Raw genomic sequence first — 23,420 nt, 5'->3', positions numbered from 1 at the left:
CACCAAGCGACGGAGCCAACCCCTCGTCCCCCTCACCTCACCTCACATGAACACACCCGCACGCATCCCCCCCCCCCCATAGAGCTGGAAGGGGGAGGACACCTGATCGACCGGTTTTTATCCGAGAAACCCTTAGGGAATTGGATGACCTCCCCCGACGCTACGTTGCACCGCGGCGCTGCGACCGGCCTTAAGATGGTATGGCCGCGGCGAAGGGCATTCGGCCACCGCGGTTGAAGCGCATCCCCCACACCCCCCCCCCACGCGTCGACGAGACAAGCAGAGGAAGGATGGGACAGCATGAGTAGCAGGACCGCAGGGGCTCTTGCGCATAGTCACGGAAGGTTGGGATGGTTGCGCTTGAGCGCGCAGGCACAATTGTTGGGGAGGGTAAATGATTGAGCTGAAGGTATGAATAGATCGGGAGAGGGGAGGCGCGCGGGAAGCCGTGCACAGATTCCCACGGCGGGCCTTTGTGATGGACACCGCCGCATGAACTGCAATAATGGGGGCCTGCGTGAGAAAGGGATTAATTAGAATTAACGCCGCACTTGCGTAACGCCGCACTTGCGGCACATCCGATTAGCATATCAAAGGCACCCGGTACGTGGGAAGGGGGGAGGGGCCTGAGTCCGGGAATTAGGATAAAAGGGAGCGTAGCAAGGTAGGGAGATCTCTCTCCACTTCGCTTCAAGAGGCCCGCGTTCAAGTCAGCCCCCAGCTCTGCCCTCCGGACGTCCGCGTGACGTGTCCAGACGAGCATCGAGGAAAAGCCACAGGACGCCGAATACTTCGAACCGTGAGTAGGAAGGTGAAGTAGGATCATAGCCGATAAATATAGAATAGATTCAGGGGTGGTAGAATAGGCCGGCCTCGTCGACTCATACTGATCTAGCATCAATTCGCAGGTAGCAAATAATAAATCATTAATAGCTGATCACGGCCTGTGATCTCGTTGAGAGGTGTGAACGTGTGTGGTACTGTGTACACAGTGGTTCGCCGCGTGAGTGAGCGCTGCGCGGAGCTGCGCGTGTGGGTGCGCGTGTGTTCACTACGTGTATGATACAGGTGCGCGATCACAACGTGAGTGCTCAGTGGCGAGTGAGCGCTCGGGGAGCTGTGTGCGTGAGTGCGCGTACGTTCGCTACGTGTCGGATACGGGTGCGCATTGGTCACGCGGTTATTCGACGTGGAGGCGAGTGCCGCACCGGGCTGTAGACGGGCACACGCTCGCAGCGAGCGAGAGCTGTACGTAGCGGTGTAAAGAGGGGGAGTATGGCGTTTGAGTGATGATGTCGTGCGCACGTATGCTCGCAGCGTGGGAGCGCTGCGCGAAGCTGTAACAGTAGGGGCGTCGCGCGTCGCGTTCGAATGCCGGCTAAACCTTAGCGGGGAATAGGGCGGTGCGACAACGCAACCGGAATAGGGGATGCGTGAGGGAGAGACCCCGGGGGCCAACGGCCCCCACACAATACACTATTAGACATTGTAAAAAAAAAAATCCATCCCCTGGAAGATTTGGTCCTCCCCAATGTTGACTCCATGGCTACGGCCTTGGAGCATGGTAAGGGAGCATACCAAAGTGTCACCTTTGGCATCCAGATCAGAAAGTGAGATGTTAACGACATCGCCTTGTATACAGGAGGTTGTGGGTTTGATCCTGATGCCTGTATCTTTGGAGTTTGCATGTTCTCCCCGTGGTCGCGTGGATTTTTCCCCGGGTCCTCCGGTTTTTCTTCACTTTTAGAATAAAAAAGGCGCGTTAAAAATATTTGGCTGCTGTAAATTCCACGTGATGAGCAACTTCGTTGAGCTATCATTTGTGGCCAGGTCGCTTCTGGACAAGAGCCACACAGCATAAGCTCAGTGGGCCTTACCAGGTAAAATAAAGGAACGTTGGGTTGCTCGGTCAATGGCCAGGGTCAACGGCGGCGTGGTGTATGCTGCAAATATGCCCGACTGTGAGGGCGGGCACAAGCCGGCGTGAGTAGGTTAAACGTTGAGTTTTATAAGGGCACCACGGGGTGACCAGCCACTCCCCACCCAGCCCCTCCCCACCCACCCAACCCCACCCCTCCCACCGCCCACCCAGCCCCAGGCCTCCCACCGCCCACCCAGCCCCTCCCCACCCAGCCCCACCCCTCCCATCGCCCACCCCACCCTCCCCACCCTGCACGACGGACGGACACAATAATCCCCTGTGTGCTGCGCTACGAACCCGCCGAGCCGAGTTCGAGTCCCGCTCACGGGCCAACACCGTCAGTGACGATTGTCTGAACCGGTGCCGGGCCTCCTCTAGGTCGACTCAACCTCAAATGAGTAGTACCCGGTGCTCGCTCACAGCACTTGCCCCTGCAGTCTGCGAAGGCTACACGGGGGATCTTTGTCTTTGGTGTTGCCGGGTACGTAGACACGTGCCGGAGCTCAGTCCCGGCCAGATGTCCTATTTTCACGATCATTTAGAAGGGAAAAATACTGTAACGACGGCCGCGTTACGACTGTGTAACGATCTGTTAATGTTCGACGTTTTAACCGCGAATGGTGACACCACTAAGAGGAACAAAACACATAGACAACACGCCGTTGTAAATCGTAATCTGGATAAGCGGCTCGTCGACAGTGCGGCACCCCGATTGGCTCAGACGTCCACGTGATGACCGCGGCTCGCGTTTCGATTGGCCAGAGATTCACGTTCGACGAATCGTGAGGCGGTTAACGAGCGCGCTCGCCTATCCGTTGTGCGGAATGTAACGGCGCGTGGACGCGCGTTTTTATCGGCCTTTAGTGAATGAAGGTAAACAAAAAGTCGCTTTAATCAATTAAAATGTATAAAAATAAGCTTTAAATGCGTGACTACATTAGATGACCTGTCTATGTAACAAAGTGGCGCGTCTCTAGTCGTTACAGAAACGCAGGATGGCAGTGGATTGTGTAAAGTATTGCAATGTTGGTTTGTCTGGGCATGTTGCGTGTTCTGTAGTCGATTCACTGCCGCTCTGTACCGCACATCCAGATTGGTTGATCCACTGCTGGATGAAGGCCTTCCCCCTAACCTACGGGGACCGTGTAGGATAAGTGACCATACTTCACCACGCTGGTCAGTGCGCGTCTGTGCAAGCGAGTGACATAGAAGTGCAGTACAACAATTGGAGTTACTGCCCTGCCCTCTGCTGCCATACAGCAACCTGTTTGTGCATTGATGTCGCCCATCTGGTTACTGTAACAATCGTACATGACAACCCCGGCATGATATATTGCCAAATATAAGGAGGGTACAAACAGGCACAGTCCGCGGTTGACACAGCCCATCATCCTGACGGGGTCGATAAGTCAACTGTCGAAAATAGCAATTCCCTGGCAGTGTGGAATTTGCAGAACTGGAATCGGGGCCACATACAAAGACTGATATAACTTTGGACAGACACCTTGACTTGACTCAACCCATTATGCGGCTCCCCTAGGTCGACTCAGCCTCAAATGAGTACCTGTCGCGGTGTCGTAAACATCGCCACTGGGGAGACAAAGGCGGCCGGGCGTGGTGCTGGCCACCCAATCCATCGTGTGCCGTGCCGGCCTTCATAAGTGCTCGCTAACAGCACTTGCCCCAACAATTTGTTGAGGCTATATGGGGATATTTTTTGTCCATCATCTTGCTGATGTCTGGTACTGGTGGGGTCAAGATCAGACTCTGTGGAGGAGGCTCGTGAAGGACGCTGCTGGTGCTGCTACCGGGCAGTTTGGAGGAAGTCGCCCTCCAGCAACAGACGAGGACAGGAGCGACGGACGGCTAAAAAACGCAGAAAGTTGGCACAGTGGGGAGGCAAAGTTGGTGTATCTGAAAGACATCTCGGTCAACCCGTGGCACCACCTGGGTCTGTTCCGTGACCTCTTGCCAGCGGGCCTTTTAACGCTTCACGTGGCCTCAAAGTGCAGCTAGCATGGCACAGACGTCACCGCCACTTATTCCCCTCTGACATTTTGGCCCATTGTCACCACCTCGTGGGCCGAGACAACCACAGACACTGCCTTTATCCTCATTTTTTGCGTTATGCCCCATATATATTTTATTGAAATGTGCTTGTGCGTGATACAAATGTTAAAATTTTTGTACAATTTTAAATGTGCATAAAATATAAAATCGTTCATACAGGGTGATCCGTTTATAGATACCTGGTGATTTCTATTGACTTTAGCTTTTGAATGGTATAAGCAAATCATATTGGCTACGTTGGAGTAAGTCTATCTGGAGAGTTCATATATATCAAGTGTATTGATACTGTGGGAGATATGCGGAAACTTTGAAATACATTGTTTGCTCTATATTGTACTATCGCTCCTCTCAATTTGTTTTAGTAGAGTATGTATTTTTAGTGGCGTATGAGTATGCATCTTTAAATTGATCAGGAATCTTAAGAAATTTCAGTACCGCACTGCATATATTGTTGTTTGGTGCCTACGGCGGAGAGTTGACCTCAAAATAATTGCCAATTCTGGATTGTTTCAGCCTGTTATCCCACCAGGGCAGTTAAGATGATGAAATTAGTATTGTTTGGACTTCATTTGTGATAGTCTCTATGAATAAACTGAGGTGAGCACCACTCAATGACCGTTTGAGCAGAAATCTTTTGATTTTTGTCTTAAACCTGTGCTTTACTGTCATTCCAAACAGCACAATGTTGGAGGAAGACAAGCCCCCAGACCAACAGGACCCTCACAGAAGCATGGATAACCTGACCTCCCATCATATGCAGCAATCTGAAGACACACAGAGCAGCAGCAGCAGCAGAGACACCCCTCTGAGCCCCCATCAGCATTTATCAGAGACGTCCTCTGACACACAACCTCAGGACCAGTCAGAAGCCTCCCCAGACCACACAAGCGCACGGTTAGATACCCCACTCACAGACGCCAAGGACGATGGTCCCTCGGTCTCTGACTCCGCTGGCCAGCCCGTATCCAAAAGCGATCCACCACCGCTCGTTGTCGGTGTGCCGCGCGACTCTCTGGAGGCCCTAGACATTCTGGGCATGGACGTGACACGCATGCTGCAGCGGGTGGCGGCGAGCGGAGCACCGGTCAAGAGCCAGCAGCGTGGGGATCCGGACCTCTCGGCAGAGGACAAGGTGACGCTCCTGCGCGAGCTGTGGGCCGATCAGCCCGCGCGCTTCCTTGAGCGCTACCACGAGGCGCTGAGCGTGCGCGACCTCAGCTGCTTCGAGCATGTGACGGAGGAAGATGCCTACCTGGTGAACTTCTACCTGGAGGCCGTTCGCAAGAGGACTGAGCAGAGGGCCGGCACTGCTATTAGGAATAAGCGGTAACCGTTGATTCGTTCCCTCATTTATTCACTTGGCCGTGCTGTGTTCTTTTCATTGTTGGTATTAATGTAACCTGAATTTGAACCAAGGTTTTCAGTCATGCCAGTTCAATTACTCTGGTAGTATCCCACAGCCATAAACCACATTGTGAGCATTAAAAGAAGTGTGATGTCCCCCGTGCCTGGACTGAAAGATGTTTCATCTCGACACTTTCTAAATTCAAATTATAGTGTGTATTTGAAAATGGTGAGTGACAGACAGACAAGTTGTAGTTAGATGGGCTGACAGAGAAGGCTGCCAAAGTTTAGCAGTCAGGATTATGGAAAAAGAGACAGTGCTTGTGAAACAAGCAGGTCGGCAAGGACACAAAATTCAAGCTGCGCTGACCATCACATGGACATTTTGTTAACATCAATTATTAAATGTGTCTCTTTGTAAAAGTGAACAGGCTTATTAGAAGGATAGAAGGTAAGTTACACCAATCCACATTTACAAATGTAGTGAAGTATAGTCCCCCCCCCCCCACCCATGCTGAACATATTGCCTGAAGAGATGATGGGTGATTGTCAAGAATAATAATGGAGTGGCAGCCAAAAAATGGAACGCACACTCCATCCAAGAGATGGAGTGATGAATGAGTTAATGTGTAGTTGCTAGGTGGATTATTACATTGATGGATTATGAGAGGTAGTGGTGACCCGGTTAAGTATACTTGCTGTATTCATTGGGTAATCTGGACAATAGGTAGTAGCAGCATCCGCACCATTCAGCAATTCTCATATACTTTGCCGCTGGCTGTGGGTTTGGCTTTCCCATCAGCCGGCATTCACAGTGGCACAGCATGGTAGTTGCCGCTCTACGGCAGGATCATTATAACTCCTGTGGAGTATACCATTCTGTGTCCTGTTGTTTTGTTGTTGTCTATTTATGTCTTTGAATACGGTCGGCGTTATTTTCCAAATCTGGAATCTTTTCTGTTTTTAATGCTTTTCTACTTTTTTTTTATTGGGAATACTCTATTACAATAATTCAACTTGTCAACCGTTTACGTATCATTATTTTAGTACCTTTGGTTGTGGATGAAATCGTCGTGTGAGGAAAGAAAACCGAGATTCTTAAAGAGGTTTGGAGAAAAACAGTTTGAATTTGGAATGCATCTAAATGCAACCACATCTCAGTATGCTGCACAGAAGTAGGGGCACACATAACGTGTAAAAATGTGACTGAAAGGACAAAAATGAGGATAGGAAAATGTGTGACAGTGAAGATAAAGAGGGTAACAGCTATATAAAATATCACATTGCATTACACCAGTGCTGTAAAGGAAGATATTTGAATTGAGGAGCCAGTCAGTCCCAGACAACCTTTTACAACCAGTGGTAGAGCACAAGCAGCTGAGTTTGTGAATCGCTGCCAATGAGCGTGTTTGGCTGGATTTTTAAAGTCACCGGCAACATCCACGCTCACTGTGACCCTCAACCCACGGGGAGGTGACGTGCAGCTCCAAGTGGTTTTAGGAAACCACCGGAGCTATGCACTTTTGAATATAGATTAACAACTCATTTATTTATAACTGCTTGTTGATGTGTTTAGTTTGTAGTCCTTCCCCCGTACCTCCGATTAGCACGGTTGGCTACGTACGGTGCAAAGAAGTTCAACATACATACATACAGACGTACGTTACGGTGAGCAGGTGTCGCCAGCTTTCGCTAATTGCGTCATCCCCACGCCGCACCCTGCAGGTTCGCGGCACTGCGTGAGCTCGTGAACGCGGGTGAGTACTTCAGCGAGGAGTGCATGCGCGCGCGCGACCCCCTGCTCTACGAGCAGTGCATTGGCCGCTTCCTGTCTGAGGAGGAAGTGCTGGCACGCCGCAGCATCGCGACCGGCACCCCGGAGTCTCTTGCCGACGTCCTCATCGACGTCCACCAGGAAGTGGAACTCCGGCGCAGGTGAGGGGTGGTGGTGGTGGCGGCAGCACCTGATTGTCACCGGTGTACGCAATGGAGGGTGATGATTTCATATTAACCCTTTCCCGTTCCAAGACGACTTGCAAGTTGCAGGGTGGGTCCTGTTCACCTCAATCTCAGAACGCGCAAGCGGATTTAGCATAGCGCCGTTGTTTTTAAAGACATTGTACTCACCGCAGAAAACCGTAGCGACATGATAGCCCTCTGATAGCTGGTGCCAAACTGTGCCACACGCCCTCCCATGTAGCCTTGTGGGAGCCTCGGTACCGACAAAGTTATTTTATTTTAGTTTTTCTTCCGATTCCATCCCGATAATGTACACGTACATCATCGAACACGTACTTAATCAGAACGGGAAAGGGTTAAACACAATTGTTGCGCACAGGCCCAAAGGACCAAAACGTCAAACTGCCACCGACAGCACTGTCAAGCATGTAATAGATAAGCGTTGACACAATTAATTGAGAAAGGTAATATGAGCTTGGGAAAGGAGATGATGGGAGGGAATTCCAGTGTTGAGAAATGCGAGGGAAGAACCAAGCACAAAGAAATTGTTGTGACCTGCAGTGTGGTGGTTGAGCAGTTTGGAGGGGACATAACAGTTTTGTGTTTCAAGTCCTCAACATGGCTGGAGGAATCAATGAGTGAGTTCAGGTAGGTAGGTTAGTGGGTATGCAGCCGGTAAAGTCGAGTTGATGTGTAAGTGGATTTTTAGGTAAGTTTATAAGTAGCTGGGTAGTTAATAGGGTGGATTGGTAGGTGAGTGGGTAAGCAGTTGGGTGTGTGGGTAGATTGATTGTTGGGTGGCTATGTAGGTGATTTGTCTGGTAGATAGGTGGGTAGTTTTATAGGTGCGTGGGTAAATTGCCAGGTAGATGATTAGGTACCTAGGTGGGTGCTTTGATGGTGTCTACCAGCCGAGTCACCCTTGCAATAGAGTTTTTTTTACTGAATGGGCTTTACTCGTGAAATCAACTTATGATTCTGGTTAGTGGGAGGATAGATGATTGAGTACATTAGTATCTGGATTGATGAGTAAGTGGGGGTTGTGTTTCTATGTAGCTGAATTGGTGTTGTGCATAAGTACATAATTAGGTTAGTGAGTCGATGGGTGAGTGGGTGTTTTACTTTAGAGGCCACATTGCAGGTGGATGCGTGGACAACTTAGTACTTGACTGCCTAATTTTTGTAAGTAGATGGGTAGATTGGTATATTGTGAAGATTCAGGGTGAGTAATTTGTTAATCAGGTAACTAAGTAAATGGGATGGTAAACAGCTGGGCAAATTGATAAGTTGGTCGTTTGTTTTGTAAGTAGATATGTTGGCAAATAATCAGAATGGTCGGTTGGTGAGTGAGTTTATAGGTAGATAGGTAACTACCTGGGTGGGTGATACTCTGACCTTGGTGTGTCCCTACTCGGCGCTCCACAGACTTCAGCAGCAGCAAGATGCGGAGGATGACATGGAGGAGGAGGAAGAGGATAGTGATGATGAAAACGACATGGACCAGAGAGAAGCCAGGCCGAATCAAGGTATGTTCAATCATTAGCATCACTGCGCTCATTCCAAAAGCTCCTTTTATGAGATTGAGCCGCCAACCAGAGGGCAATGAGGTGCCTACACAGGCTATCCGTATCATCAAACACATGCAGCACATACTATCAATCATTTTCCCAGAAAATAATAATTAATAAAAAAACACATTATGGCTGTACTATAACAATAAAAAAATGATTTATGATGATACAGGGCTGATCGAATCTATTCTCAGGTCAGCTTTTCTCACAGGCCTACAACCAAGTCGCCCTAAATGCACCCAGCCTCGTCAGATCTTGAAAACAAAGCAGGGTTGAGCCAGGATAGCACTTAGATGGGAAATTGCCAAGCAATACCAGGTTTTGTGAGGCAGTGATAAGTAGGAAACTGATACTATTTGGACATATATGCAGGACTAGCTTTACTACCCGGCTTCGCCCGGGACTTGGATTCGCCACCCCCGACCGCCTTTGTCTCCCCAATGGCGATGTTCACACACCACACCAGTTACTCGTTTGAGGTTGAGTCGACCTAGGGGAGGCCAAGGACCGGTTCAAATAATCGTTACCGGTGGTGGCCGCGAGCGGGAATCGAACTCGGGTCGCCGGGTTCGTAGCGCGGCGCGCTAACCACTACACTACTCCTCCCCCCCCACACACACATGCGCGTGCGTCCATAGGTACACATACACGCGCTTGCTGCAGACACACAACTTTCAGGGTGCGTACAGCAGTAAACGAATTAAATAATAAAGCAATGCTGCGCGAAGAAAGCGTTAGACCTGCAACACATTTGTATGGCACTTTACTCGTGGAGCATTGGGGGGATACGTGACATGAGCAGGCACACTGCGTGACGCTTCCGCATGCGCGGGTGATGTCACAGCTCACTTGCCGTGCAAAATATATCCCCCCCCAAAAGAAAAAAGTCTATTTTTATTATTTTTGCATGATGTACAGTCTGGAAAGTACCCACATGGCAAATTTAAGTTTGTTGCATGTCGGGAAGTACGCTAAACATTTTGAACTGACACACATATTCACAAATTTCCCCTTTATATATTCTTATATTTAAAGCTTTCGTGACTGCAGGGATTCATCTTCTTGGTTCTTTCGGTAAAGTCACGTAGAAGGGAAATAATAAAACAATAAAAATAAAACATAATAAAATAAAAACATTCTCACGACGTTTCGGCCACAACAAAGAGGACGGCTGCTTGTGTTGTGGCCGAAACGTCGTGAGAATTTTATTTTATTTTATTATTTCCCTTTTACGTGACTTTACCGAAAGAACCAAGAAAGATCCCCTTTTATATATATATGGAGATGAACAACAGCAGGAAAATTAAAACTGTGTTGTTCGGAAAAATGGAAGGATCCAGAGAGAGTGGTAGACTTAACAGAGAATGGCTTGAAGACGACATCAGAGATTGGTGCCAGAAAGATGTGGCACTACTTGAGCATATTGGCACGAGACGGAGGGGAGTGGAAACAAACGACGAAATGTGCATTGCACACCTACGGGCTATCTGGCCATGGATCGTGACGACGATGATGATGGCCAGCTTTTTGTCAGCTTGGGCTGTAAGATGTCCAGGAGATGGCAGTGCAGCAGTGCGTTGTTAAATCTGCTTTCAGCGTGAGTGTTAACCCCTCACGTGCCTTGGTTTTCTCTGCGTGCTCCGGTTTCCTATCACAGTGATGGAATTAGCCAAACATCCCAATGCACACAACACTCTTGAAATGGAATGTTAAGATTCATCGAGGCTGTCCCGGATTAATAAATAAATCAATGATTAGACATTTCCAGCAAAAATAAATGACAAATCAGTGAAGGAAATGCATTCGCTTTAGTTTTCTTCTTCTAATCTATACGTATAAATCACAAAACATAAAATATTAAAACATACACGAGTGAATCATATTCGCGAAAGACATATGTAGTTTGATATTAATGGGATACACATTGTTCATGTCGTGTTAAGCTTTGATAATCATTTCCCGTGTTGACATGTCCCCTCTGCCCGTGGTCATGCAATATCACACAAACATTACACATTAAACCTTTCAGACATTCTCCAAGAGAGGCCCTTCACTCTGCTACATCATTCCAAAAACCCTCCGGCATTCGTGCCAATTGATGCAATTTGCCTGCATGTGTTTTGACTGTAATGAATAGTAATAAAGATAGGTACATTATTTATGTGATAAATAATGACTTCCAATAATAGTTACGAGTATGGTTGTGAATTTAAAAATTTCATGCAAAATTATTATGAAAAAAATCAGTCGATCAGTTTGTTTCACAAATGGAAATATCTAACAATAAAGAATAAAAGTCTTACTCAGTGTACGTGTGTTTCTGTGTCTGTTGGGACATACTCTGCGATGATGGCCACGATGGTGGTGAGATGTTAACTATCTCGCCTGGTATACAGGAGGTCGTGTGTTCGATCCTGACCCTGACACCTGCTGTATATTTGGAGTTTGCGTGTTATCCCCGTGATCGCATGTTTTTCTTCAGGTCCTCCGGTTTTTCCCTCCACATTTAGAATCAACATGCGTTTAGAGTATTTGGCTGCTATAAGTTTCCACGTGATTAGTCACTTCGTTGAGCTATGATTTGTGATAGCCATGTCGCTTCTAAAAATGACCTGTATATCTCAGTGGGCCTTACCTGGTATTCTAATGAGTCCCACCCCTGGTACCCTATGATGACTTTTCACTGACCAGTCACACACGAACGGACCATGTCGTTCATACTTGCCAATCGGTTCAGTCGTCACTGGATTACAATTACGATTCTACTGTGTACGAAATTGGTAATTTATTGATTTAAAAAGAGATAAAAAAATGTATAATCGATTCACGACCTGAGTGACGCTTGAGTGACTGTAAACCCCCCCATCCCCCCACCCTTTGCCATGTGCATGTGTAGGGTTGCCGCACTGGGGCTCGTGTGGACGGTCCCCCAGTAGGGAGGAGGGCTCCGTGTCGTTGGAGGAGCGAGCCCTGCTCAAGGAGGAGTTTGTGAGCCGCATGTACCGCCGCTTCCTAGACGGGCATGACCAAGACTTTGATTACAGGTAACCCACCTGTGAGCTGTCACAACTACATTCACGCAGGGAATTAGAGACGGTGGTCGTTTGCACGGATAGATTCACCACTGCCGTAAGGACAGAGTTGTATCCATTGGTGGACAGTATCAACCTTAAGTCATATGGCAAGATGTTAACTACCTTGCCTGGTATGGAGGATGGCGTGGGTTCAGTCCTGACCCTGACGCCGGCTGTATATTTGGAGTTTGCGTCTCTCTGATCAGCATCACGATGGCTAGGAGATGTTAACTACCTCGCCTGGTATACAGGAAGTCGTGGCTTCAATCCCGACCCTGACGCCGGCTGTATATTTGGAGTTTGCGTGTTCTCCCCGTGGTCGCGTAGATTTTTCTCCGGGTCTTTCGGTTTTTCCCTCCACATTTAGAATCAACATCACGCGTTTAGAGTATTTGGCTGCTATAAACTTCACGTGATAAGCCACTTCGTTGAGCTATCATTTGTGGCCAGGTCGCTCCTGAAAAAGAGCTACATAGCTCAGTGGGTCTTACCTGGACAAATAAAAAAAAATGTCATCGTTTTTTTATATATATTCCTTACTTATCACCAAAGCCTCAAGAGTCTCAAGATTCACTGAGCCTCTTTATTAGGAGGTGAGTGGTTTAATCGGCACATCATCCTTACAGGCTCAATAAAGTGAGTATTGCTTAGTAAAGAAATCAACAGTAGTCATACTTTGGTGACACTGGTCCCTGCCATGGGAATATGGAAAATCTACTTCTGTTCAGGGCTTCCACCTGATATGAATGACCAATGCCCCATTGCTTGTTTGAGCAGGGAGACAATTGTCTTTGAAGGTTTAGCGGTAAAGCTTAAAACACATTCCTGCGGAGGGAGCTGGTAGGAACGTTGGATTGCTCGGTCAATGGCCAGGGTCAACGGCGGCGTGGTGTATTCCGCAAATATGGCCGACTGTGAGGGCGGGCACAAGCCGGCGTGAGTAGGTTAAACGTTGAGTTTTATAAGGGCACCACGGGGTGACCAGCCTCGCCCCACCCCTCCCACCCGCCACCCAGCCCCACCCTCCCCACCCAACCCCACCCTCCCCACCCCCCACCCAGCCCCACCCTCCCCACCCTCCCTACCCAGCCCCTCCCCACCCTCCCCACCCAGCCCCTCTCCACTCTCCTCTCCCCACCCAGCCCCACACTCCCCACCCTCCCCTCCCCACCCAGCCTCTCCTTCCCCACCCAGCCCCTCTCTGCACGACGGACACAATAATCCCCTGTGGGCTGGTGTAACCAGGAGGTTCCTACAAGTATTAATTGTAAGCATTGGAGATGCTCAAATCATCAACATAATTTGCAAAACGTTTTTGACCAAGTGCTTTCCAAGCTCAAATAATGTGGCGGCGCTCAGCTCCCTGATCAAGATCCAGTGCTGGAAATTACACATTCTCAAGACGGTAGTTACATTCTCCATACGACGGCGGATGATTTACACGAAAGTAATATCGTAGTAGTTTTATTTATCTCCCACTCGCGCTCAGTGGGTGTGAGGAATTAATTTCTACATCACACCGCCGCCGTTACGTAACATTTACGAGACCGCGATTGAAGGTTTAATGCTCATCGGTAATGGCATGTGACCTTGTGCTGCTCGCTTTGCATGTTAGATGTTGGCACTTCTCTCTGCCTTTGCGGGAGGGCGGGCACAGTGGGCGAAGAGGGGGAAAAAATATACATTGTGACGTAAATGCAGAGAGAAATATGTGCAATTATAAAGATGAACAGCTTGCATGTCTCCTTCTACTCAGATAAATCATGCACCGTATGTACATACGTGGACACACTCATAGAATAATAATAATTTGCTGCTTCACTATATTGAACCAATGACGAAAAGTATTAAATGAAAGGTGTGTAATGTTTACTTGAAGAAAAAACATACACGAGATATACCTTTAAGCCTGTTGCGCTGCTTAAAAACTAAGAAATGCCATTTATTTCAATAGTGCTATGGGGGCATGTGTTGTTCAAGGGCTCAGATTTAGGCCTAGACTAGTTCACTGCATATCTAGCTTCCATTATCTACTGAACGGTAAGCATTTTAGGCTGAGTCGACCTAGTGGAGGCCAGGGTTGTGGTTCAAATACCACTTGCATGTGCATGTCCCGGAGTCAAACCCACTCACGTGTATTTTAGTACAGTGCCCTCACCACTACATTATCATATCCAACATGGTGTGCCGTGTATATATATGTAACGCGTATTGTTCTTATTCTTGGTTCTTTCGGTAAAGTCACGTAGAAGGGAAATAATGTGAAATCCACACCTGATGATGATTGCTTGTGTTGCAGTCGAAACGTCGTGAGAATTTTATTGTTTTCTATTTTTATTATTTTATTATTTCCCTTCTACGTGACTTTACCAAAAGAACCAAGAATATGAATCCCTGCAGTCACGAAAGCTTTAAATCAAAATTTAGTGTATTGTTTTGTTGCCAATTTCATTATAGTTTCATTTTTAGCCTAATTGTCATGAAACAGAGGATCCACTCAGACCTCTTACAGGTCATTGAATCTCTCTCTGTGTTAAGAGAGCAGCCCAGAGAGAGATAGGAGTACTGCTGCTCAGATAACTTCCACCAACCTCCTTATCGACGGTTATAGGTGTGCTGCTTTCCCCACGTGCCCTGCTACAGAGAAACTCTTGTCGCGTGGCAATTCGTAATTGTTTTTCCTAGAAATGTAATTTTCCCCAAGTTAAGTGAAAAAAAAACTAATTTACTATGTTTTTTTCGTGATAATTGTTTGGTGCACGGTTATACCGCTGACCCGGTTGAGTGCATCAAGTAGTCGCTACACCTGGGAACCCGGTTGAATTACACGGGGCTGAAACCCGGACGCGAACCCAGCCTTCCAGTGGCGCCGGAACAGCGCTCTGATCCACCGAGCCACCCGGCCACCCCGTCACTGTTTTCCACCGCTTAATTCGAGAGATCGTCTTTTGCCACCCGGTATTGCCTCCTTCCACCACATGAATGAATAAATAAACCACGGGTGGCTGGTGGCGGGTGACTTTTGCCAGTGAAGTTGTTTGAGGAGTCAGCGGCACATCCTTGAACGACACAAAATATAAACATTTGGGATCGGTGGTCAACTGGGCTCATAATCAGCCCTCTGTGCCCAATAAAATATTAACAGTAGATGTCCAACAGTGAGACTGGCCCCACTGTAAGAATGTGTAATGTACACCACTGGCTGGCGTAGTGCCACCGAACCAGGGATGAGCGCTGCCCTCTACTCACTTGAGCAGGGAATTAATCTGACTTGACTGCTGCTGATTTGGTGAGGGCCAACGCATTGATGTTTGTGACCCGCCCCCTACTGGACATCCGTGAAAAAGAGCTTCACGGCTCATCAGATTCATCCAGGATAAATAATGATTCTGATTGTGTGATGCAGCTCTGTGGATGACAATGCAGACTACGACAACTTGGATATTGTGGAGCAGGACGAGGAGGACCGCTACTTTGACGAAGACTGACAAGGTGCAGGTGAGCATTTGACCACCAGTCTCGTGTACTTGTGTGTTGTGTGTGGGTTTGTGTGGGGAACAGTGGTTAAATAAACATCACCGTCCCTGTGGCTACAGTGTGAACCGGGTGTAGATTGGATGTATATTTTGAATTGGTGGCTAAATCACCCAGAATGCTCCAATCTTGACAGATCCTGGAAGCCACAAGTAGGCTTTGAGCCTAAATAATGCTTGGATGGGTGACCACCTTGCACCAAACACAGGCTTAGTCGGCATTCTGGGCATTAGAGGGCACAGTGCAGCAACATACATTGTTGATCTGCACTCCCCTTCCCACCTTCCCTGCCTGATGAGTTAGATCCAATATCCCTCACAGGGCATAAGGTGTGGGGAGGCCCTAATCCTGCACTGGATTGACAGACAGGCTGTAACGTGTGACCATACACATGAGAAGAGAGGACACGCAGGCACATCAGAGTAAGAGTTTGGTTTATTGTACAAGTACGAAAGGTTTTGCACCAACCCCACTAAGTATGCACGTCTCACCCGAATGCGCAGAGGACCGCCTGCCTCGAAGACCGCGTGACGTGCACACACGGTGCTGCATGAGCTCGGGGTGGCGGCTCCGATCCACGCACGCAGAGTTCCTGTGACGCCTCCAGCAGGCGAGGGCGCCCTGCGTCCTCGCGGCACGGGGAAGTTCGGCCACCGCCGCCTGTGGTAGCCGCACGTAAGACTGCAGGGACTGCGCTGGTAGTGAGTTACAAGGTTTGAAAATACTTCACCACCATCGCCGGTCAACAAACGCCGCTCATTAAAAGTCACCATCGGGAGGTCGTTCCAGCCAATGTCATTTATGCCAACATAAATGGCATTGGCTGGAAGCTGTTGAATAGTTGACACCCGATCTCCAATGTGTGCACTTAAAGAGTATCCCACCATCTGGAATTTGAACTTTCCCTTTGTTGCTGACCTCCGCCTTGGTAACCTGCCCTCAACCATCTGTGCATGTGCATCACTCACCACAGCATCCTCTTAACGATTACATCTGCAATGCATCTAACACTGCTTCGTTTGAGGATATTGTGATGAATGTATGTTGGTAATTGATGCAATATATTTTTATTATCGTTTTAATGGTTATATATCTGCTACTGGTAAGATATTTCTATCATTGTTTGACATTCTCACCACCACCACACATTGAAAATTTCTCTAACTCACGTGCCAATCTGACTTCCCTTGGTGCTCTCTTTTGCCCAAACCATTATCCTGATTATATATTTTTCATTAATTATGTATCCAGGAAACTCTGTGAAATGTTTAATATAATTTTTTTTCTTAAAGGGCCCTATTCGGAAATGTTTAGCCAATTTATCATTGGGCATCGATTTATCATTGAGCATCGTTGTTCGATGAAGAGGGGCAACTTGGAAGAAGCCCCGTGCGAGGGTAACGTTCAACAATGAATCTCCATGAAGAGGTCAGCAACCTATTTGAGATACCGCCTCTTTCAGGACACCTTTCAGCCGTGATTGTGGTGATTTCATGACGACAATGATGATGATGATGGAGATGGCGAATTTTTTTCAATCTGGGGTCAATGCAATCAGCTGGCTATAAATGAACAATGGGAAAACAGTGCCGTTGTGGATTCCCCTCTTAGGGCTATAGCTACATTAAGCTACTGGTAAATATTTCATACAAGTGTAATTATGTTAGATTCGATAAAAAAAAATTAGTAAAATTGCTGCTTGTAATGCAATCTTAATATCCGTTACACCATGACCGGCCATCGGTTTTGTAGAGTGATTCGTTTACTGTTGTTGACCATCAATTATTTTTTTAAAGAAATGTTTTTTTCCATTTCTTTCATGAATGTATATTGTTTTAAAATGAAAATTCATGGTGTGTTTATGTACATTTGAGTTTTGCACGGAAAATAATAAAATGGTTTGCCAAAGGTGAACAGATTTGACTTCGACAGGAATATTGTGATGACTTCAACAATTAAAGCATCAAAACATTGTAATTTTAATCATGTGTTTACTGCTAATAAAAACATATATTTAGAATCTTAAAGCTTTCGTGACTGCAGGAATTAATATTATTTGGGTATTTCGGTAAAGTCACGTAAATAGGTTCAAATGAGTAAAAATTAAACAAAAAACTACAACGTTTCGATCACAACACAAGCGATCGTCATCAGGATGACGATTGTTTATTTCGAAACTTCGTAGTTTTTTGTTTCTTTCATTTTTTTTATAAATTTTAACCTATTTACGTGACTTTACCGAAAGACCCAAATAATTGTATTTAGAATGTTTAAGCTCACAGTATTTCACCTTGCACTTCGCTTTTAAACAAGTGTGCGTTTCATATCAATCGGTTGCTAAATTGTTTTACTTTTATTAATTCGTTGATGCATAACTTGTTGAAGTTGGGAGATTCATTGTCTCATTTGTTAACTCTTGAAGTGTATTCCGATTTCAAAATTCAGCTCGACGTGAAATGATACATTGCACAAGACGCGTACCAACACAAACCCGTGCCGCACACACAAAAGATATTAACACATTAGAAAGCTATTTGTACAACATAAATTAAACTTATTGCTGAGTCACACTGACCTGGTTTCATAGGTTGACTGCACTAGAAACTGCAACTTGTTTCTTTTAAGCGCATGTTCTTTTTTTTGACGGGGCTTTAACCATCAACCAAACGACACACAGAACAGTTGCTGACTTTTGCTGGCACAGACTAATTAGGACTGGATACCCTTAAGACAACGGAAGAGTGAATTAGGCAGAATCCAGGGACTGGAGTGGTGGGGTAACGCTTGCCCCGCTGCTTCTTCTGCATGCCGCTGATGTATTGTGGAGGGCAACAGCTGTCAATTTGACATTGAGGTGATGGGAGCCACACGATTGCGTCGGGTGAAGTGGAGAGGCGTTTCCTATCGCACCGATGATGCCTTCTTAGTACTTGTGGATCAGCTATTGAGACGTTATACGTTCCATGGTCTGTTCTGAGTGACCAAAAGTTTGCACGCACCGATTACCCACAACAACAGACCGTCTTTCAACTCACGGGCCATGAAGGCCTTGGAGTAGATGGAGCTGGGACTAGCTAGAATGTTCTGGCGCTGTCCACCATGCAGAATGCCGTAAGGTAGTTTCGCCGTCCTCAGTGAGAGGCTCACACGACAATTCAATAACCACTCCTTGCCGTACACTCCGACCTGGATTCATACAAGGCTAAGGCTGTAAATGCCTTGTTATTGAATCGACTAACAGGGTGGACAGGAGCACGTGCCTGAGGACATCTCAAGTATTCTCAGTGGAATGGAGCACGTGCAGTGAAGGCATCTTTGTTGAAAAATAACATTTCAACGCATTTGCATTCGTGTTCCAAATGATGGATTTCGAAAAGCCATCCATGTTAGCCGTGTCAGTATCAACAAGTATTTGCTGGATGTCATTTGTAAAATAAATGAAAGCAAAAACAATTATACGACAAAAATTGCCACCAATATTTTTCAAAATGTGGTCACAAGGAGAAAGCAGTCCTGCTGGTCTAATATTTGTGTATCTCGTCACCGCTATTTTAGGTCGATGCCGAATGACTTGTAAAGAGATGGAATCCACTTTTAGGCAGCCTTGGATCCTCGAGACGAGCCCTCGGCCTCAATGCAGGCTCGCGGCTATTCTCTCAGCGGTGTGGCCTCGGTGCAAGGACTTCGTCTAAGAGGCTGCATCCTTTACGCTGGCGTCAGCCGAGACGAGCCCGCCGTGACACTGGCCTTGACCTAAACAACTCCGGGCATCGGCCTGGGCTTGACATTGTAGCTATGCCAGTCTCGATTTTGTGGCTTTCGGCCTTGGCCTTTTGGCTTTCATCGTTCGCATTAAATGCTATCGCCTCATTTGGGCCTCGAATCCAAGACTGCCTGAAGGTAAGTTATGGCTTTCGATGCACTTAAGCTGCCACAAATCTATGCGCATTACCCTGTGGCATTCGTTTGGACAGGCAGTTGTGTGAGCCAGAGACCGGGCAGCCTAACTCTTTTTTAAATCTCGCAGCTCGTCTTTGAAATACAGCAACACAACCGACGTTATATATATAAGTGTGTAAAGGCAAAGGTCTGTGCTCTTCACGCTGTGCGTCCACCAACTGCTGTAGCTTGACCTCTTTCATGAAGGGTTTTAGCAAACCGTTCCACGGTGGCTAAAAAAAAATCACAACAGATGAGAGAGTATCGTATCAGAAGTTTTTGCTTCCAGATTCGGACCCTGCCAATCATGGGACTCCTGGGGGAGGAGGAGTGGGAGGGACACACAGATACCACGGGGTTCTCGAAAGGTGAAGAGTGCCCTGGAAGGTTCCATTCAGATCTGTACACCACCATCATCACTACCCCCTCCGTAAATCCAACCGAGCGTGGTGGCGCTTCTGTTTAGTCGGTTAAATAATATACATTTTTGGATACTGGTTATAAGGGAACCGCGGTGTAAAAAAATTCAGAACATTTCCCATAAACTGTCCATGTCGCCGGCTTTAGTTCACCGGGTTGTACAAATGGTTTGTATATTTTTGGGTCCACTTTTATACAAAAGGAGGGAGCGAGTCAGCATTTAGCTCCGGTGTGCGCACAGCCTGCAACGGAATAGTGGGGGGGGGGAGGGAAGTTGCTGGGATGTGAATGCAGTGCACCAGTCACTGCACACGCACGCACACACAGAGTCTATTACTTAATTCACGTTGGCTCAGTGCCGCCACTCCTTTCTATCCCCACGCGAGGTTCTTTTTTAGAAGAAAAAAAACCGTAAAAGGAGAATATAAAATTTGATTATATTTTTGGAGCTCGATCACAAAGCCTCCGATCAATAATGCTCTTTACAGTTTGGATTGGGCCCCCTCACAAAGTTGCACGACAAAATGGGGGGGGGGGGGGGTTAAGGTGTAAAGATAAATACGTTAAGAATCTACGCACGAGTGATGGCAGATATACAAAGGGAACAAAAATGCCACGGGGGGAATCTGCTTTCCCTCCAGCCACGCCGAGAAGATTTTGCTAAAATAGTTAAACTTGGCATCTTGGAAAGGCAATTGGCCATCCGTAACCGGTCCAATGCGTGAGCGTGCCGCAGGTTTTAGTCTGAAGCGTAGCACGCAGCGGAAGGCAACTTGAAAGGGTTTGCCTGCTTAGAGGTAGTTACTGTCTGAGCTTAAGAAAAACAACGAAACATCTCACGATTTAAACGATCGGTGAAGCGCCACTGAGCCGCACGCGGTTCGTTCGGAAGATGGTCCCGCAACGCAATCTTCTGGACCAGCTCGTTAATCGCAGACACATTTGGCCATGACACTGGCACACACACACACAGTGTGTACGTTGAACTTCTTTCGCACCGTACGTAGCCAACCACGCTAATCGGAGGTGCGGTGTTCTTCCATGTATAGATACCCCCACTAATGTCTAAGGACTGGTCTCGTGCAAGCTACGTGATTGGGTTATCAGAGACGTCCGTCTGGTGGATTGGCCCTGGTGGGAACAATTGGGTGGCCCACACGCTTCGCCCGACGTAACCCCACTGGGTTTTTATGTTCCCTTGTGGGGTCGCATCAAAGGCCCCTGCGTGGGTGTGAGGGTGTGGGTGAGCGGTGGTGTCACCTCGGCCTTCGCATCATTAAAATGTTGAGCAAATCACAGCACCTGTGTCTTCACAACACTCGTGAAGATGCGCATTGCGCCCACAAGCTCGACGGCGCTGGGGGAAATGCGGCCGGAATTTTAATTGGTGGTCGAGCACAACCGTGCGCGTGCAGTTCTTTTGGAACTGGTGGTTTCGCATCAGGGCTGAAGGCGTTTGTACACGCAATGCGCATCCGCGAGTGTTACACCGGTTTGTCTGCCCCCGGCCTGTGCTCATTTCTAGATTTGAATTGGCGGCGATGTTGTACGGAGTTCGTCGGGGGAGTGTCACAGGATGTGAAGAGCGCACTGGGATCTGTCGGAGACGTGCGGAGGCTTTGAATTACAATGTTGCTCTTCGTATAAATTATACCTATTGTTTCAGATGGGTATATTTAAATGGATCACCCTGTTTAACCCAGACAATAACGTGAGCTTAAGGTCACTGTTGAATTGGACGATGTCCTTGCAGTGTGCTCTCATTATCATCGTACCTGTAGGTTCCCACTACATCTCGGTCCAGAATTCTGACCGGTCGAGCTTGTGTGTATGTATATATGTTGAACTTCTTTTGCACTTTACGTAGCCAGCCACTGGAGCTGTGAACTTTAAAATCTAGACTGAAAACTCTTTTCTTCAGAACTGTTTTTGTGTGTTAGTTTGTTGTCCTTCCACACACCTCTGATGACCACGGTTGGCTACGTGCAGTGCGAAAGAAGTTCAACATACATGCATGCAACCGTGCTTATGTAAGGTGCGGGGGAAGGACAACAAACTAAACACAAAAAGCAGTGAAGCAGCTTAGGCAGTGAGTGGGTTAATTTCTGCCAGACCACCCAGCCACCCCTCGACGTATGAGTAAAGACACCGCTCTGTATTTTTTTTTACTATTCCTCTGCTTTGCACACAGTAGATTCGTATTAAAAGTAGATAAATCCCCCACTTTTAAGCATGTAACGATGCATTAAGTATAATCGATTGAAATAATTTCCGTGACGATACGCGCGTCGAATCATGCGCGTAGGAACAGATTCGTTTCTGTTCGTCAACATTGCATGTGACTGATTCTTGCCACTCGTGCTTCTGGAAGGCATTTAAGATTCCAATTCACTCCACAATGGTTAGAAATTGAGTCTTTCTTGAAATTCATTGTTGGGGGTTGAATCGTTACATGCCTGTAAAAGGTGTCATAAGCACACATACTGCACAGGTTTTGCAGCAATTTCTGCAAAACAGATCACAAATTGGCTTTCTTTTGGTGGCAACGGCGCTTTTTAAGAAATATAACAAAAAAAACATCACTCTACATCCCAAGTGGTGAAAGAGGTCCATAACTCAGATGGCACTGGAAAATCGTAGATGATGCCCAGACCTTCTTTGTGTTCCATCTGCGTGGGGAACGCTTTGACTCCGTGGGCTCGGCTCGTCACTGCGTTGCGACTGCTTCCGGTCGCGACTCTTCGACACAAAGACCTCTTGCTGGGGCTCTTCCCTGTGCCCGCGCAAAGCTGACACCGCAGCAGGAGGCTGCCTCCCGCCGTCGCGATGCTGATTTTCAAACACCGGCTCTGGACCTCCAACAGAGGCGCACGCTGCCCCATGCTCGGTTGACCGTTGAGACTCCGACTTCTTTGTTGTGAACGGCAGCGCAGAGCTGGTGTATAACTCACAAAGTCCGGCTTTAAATTGCAGTGAACCGCGTCCGCAGAGGGAACGCCGTATCCACCGCCGCGACGCAGATCAAACCCTGACCCTACACCCTTGTCTGGCGATACGAGCGGCTGCTGCCCGATCCTCCCTGGCTGCCGCTTCCCGTGGGGTGCGCGTGGTGATGCCCAGCCTGCGAGTGCACGTGGCCGGCGCCTGCCGCCGCCGACGACGACGCCGACGATGCCGACGGCGGAGGGAACGCGAAGGCCGTGGCGCCGGCGGTGGCGGTGGCGGTGGCGCCGGCGTGCGGCTCGCCGTGGTGCCCCGAGTGCGGCGCCGCCAGCGGCGGCGGGGGCGGCGTGTGGCCGGAGCTCGACTCGGAGCACAGCTGCGAGCGCGAGAGGCTGCTCTGCAGGGCGGCCGGCATAAGCCACTCGCGGGGCAGGAGGCTGCGCAGGAAGGGGATGCAGGAGCTCACGTGCGCCAGGCGGTTGACCCAGCGCGGGATCTCCCTGCCGCACAGGATCTGCACGCGCGCAGAGGTCCCGCATGGGACCGGTTGTGACGGTGAATGCCATTCGAGGCGCGAGTATCGAACCGCAGCGAACAGCGCTGTTGCAGACGTTCGCAGTTCGAGCCAGGCCGCCGCCCTGGTTA

The 23,420-nt window shown here is 48.0% G+C and overlaps 2 protein-coding genes across 10 annotated transcripts in view; one reads left to right on the top strand and one right to left on the bottom strand.

Moving 5' to 3' along the window:
* Positions 1–651: 651 nt before the first annotated feature.
* CCDC97 (coiled-coil domain containing 97) lies at positions 652–17,381 on the top strand. 7 transcript variants are annotated; one of them, XM_078870577.1, is made up of 8 exons: positions 2,335–2,402; positions 3,014–3,097; positions 4,670–5,317; positions 7,061–7,270; positions 8,720–8,820; positions 11,762–11,909; positions 15,346–15,431; positions 15,977–17,381. In XM_078870577.1, exons 3-7 carry the CDS (start codon positions 4,674–4,676, stop codon positions 15,425–15,427), a joined length of 1,185 nt encoding a protein of 394 aa, XP_078726703.1. In that variant the 5' UTR covers positions 2,335–2,402; positions 3,014–3,097; positions 4,670–4,673; the 3' UTR covers positions 15,428–15,431; positions 15,977–17,381. The 7 variants fall into 7 exon arrangements, with proteins under 7 accessions (XP_078726701.1, XP_078726703.1, XP_078726697.1 ...); XM_078870571.1 differs by having other exon boundaries at positions 15,346–15,437; positions 15,977–17,359; XM_078870572.1 differs by lacking the exon at positions 2,335–2,402 and adding an exon at positions 2,727–2,794 and having other exon boundaries at positions 15,346–15,437; positions 15,977–17,346.
* Positions 17,382–17,461: 80 nt separating this feature from the next.
* The window catches only part of LOC144943251 (deubiquitinase DESI2-like), a 41,244-nt gene continuing 35,285 nt past the window's right edge, over positions 17,462–23,420 (bottom strand). For all 3 annotated transcript variants that reach the window (XM_078870580.1, XM_078870579.1, XM_078870578.1), the window contains one exon: positions 17,462–23,289. In XM_078870580.1, the coding sequence (XP_078726706.1) occupies positions 22,867–23,289 (423 nt within the window). In that variant the 3' untranslated portion in view covers positions 17,462–22,866. The remainder of the gene's footprint in view (positions 23,290–23,420) is intronic.

Source organism: Lampetra fluviatilis, chromosome 30 (genome assembly GCF_964198595.1).
Source record: "Lampetra fluviatilis chromosome 30, kcLamFluv1.1, whole genome shotgun sequence".
Taxonomy (NCBI): domain Eukaryota; kingdom Metazoa; phylum Chordata; class Hyperoartia; order Petromyzontiformes; family Petromyzontidae; genus Lampetra; species Lampetra fluviatilis.
The sequence above is the reverse complement of the archived record's forward strand: the minus strand, read 5'-3'. Positions and strand labels throughout refer to the sequence as shown.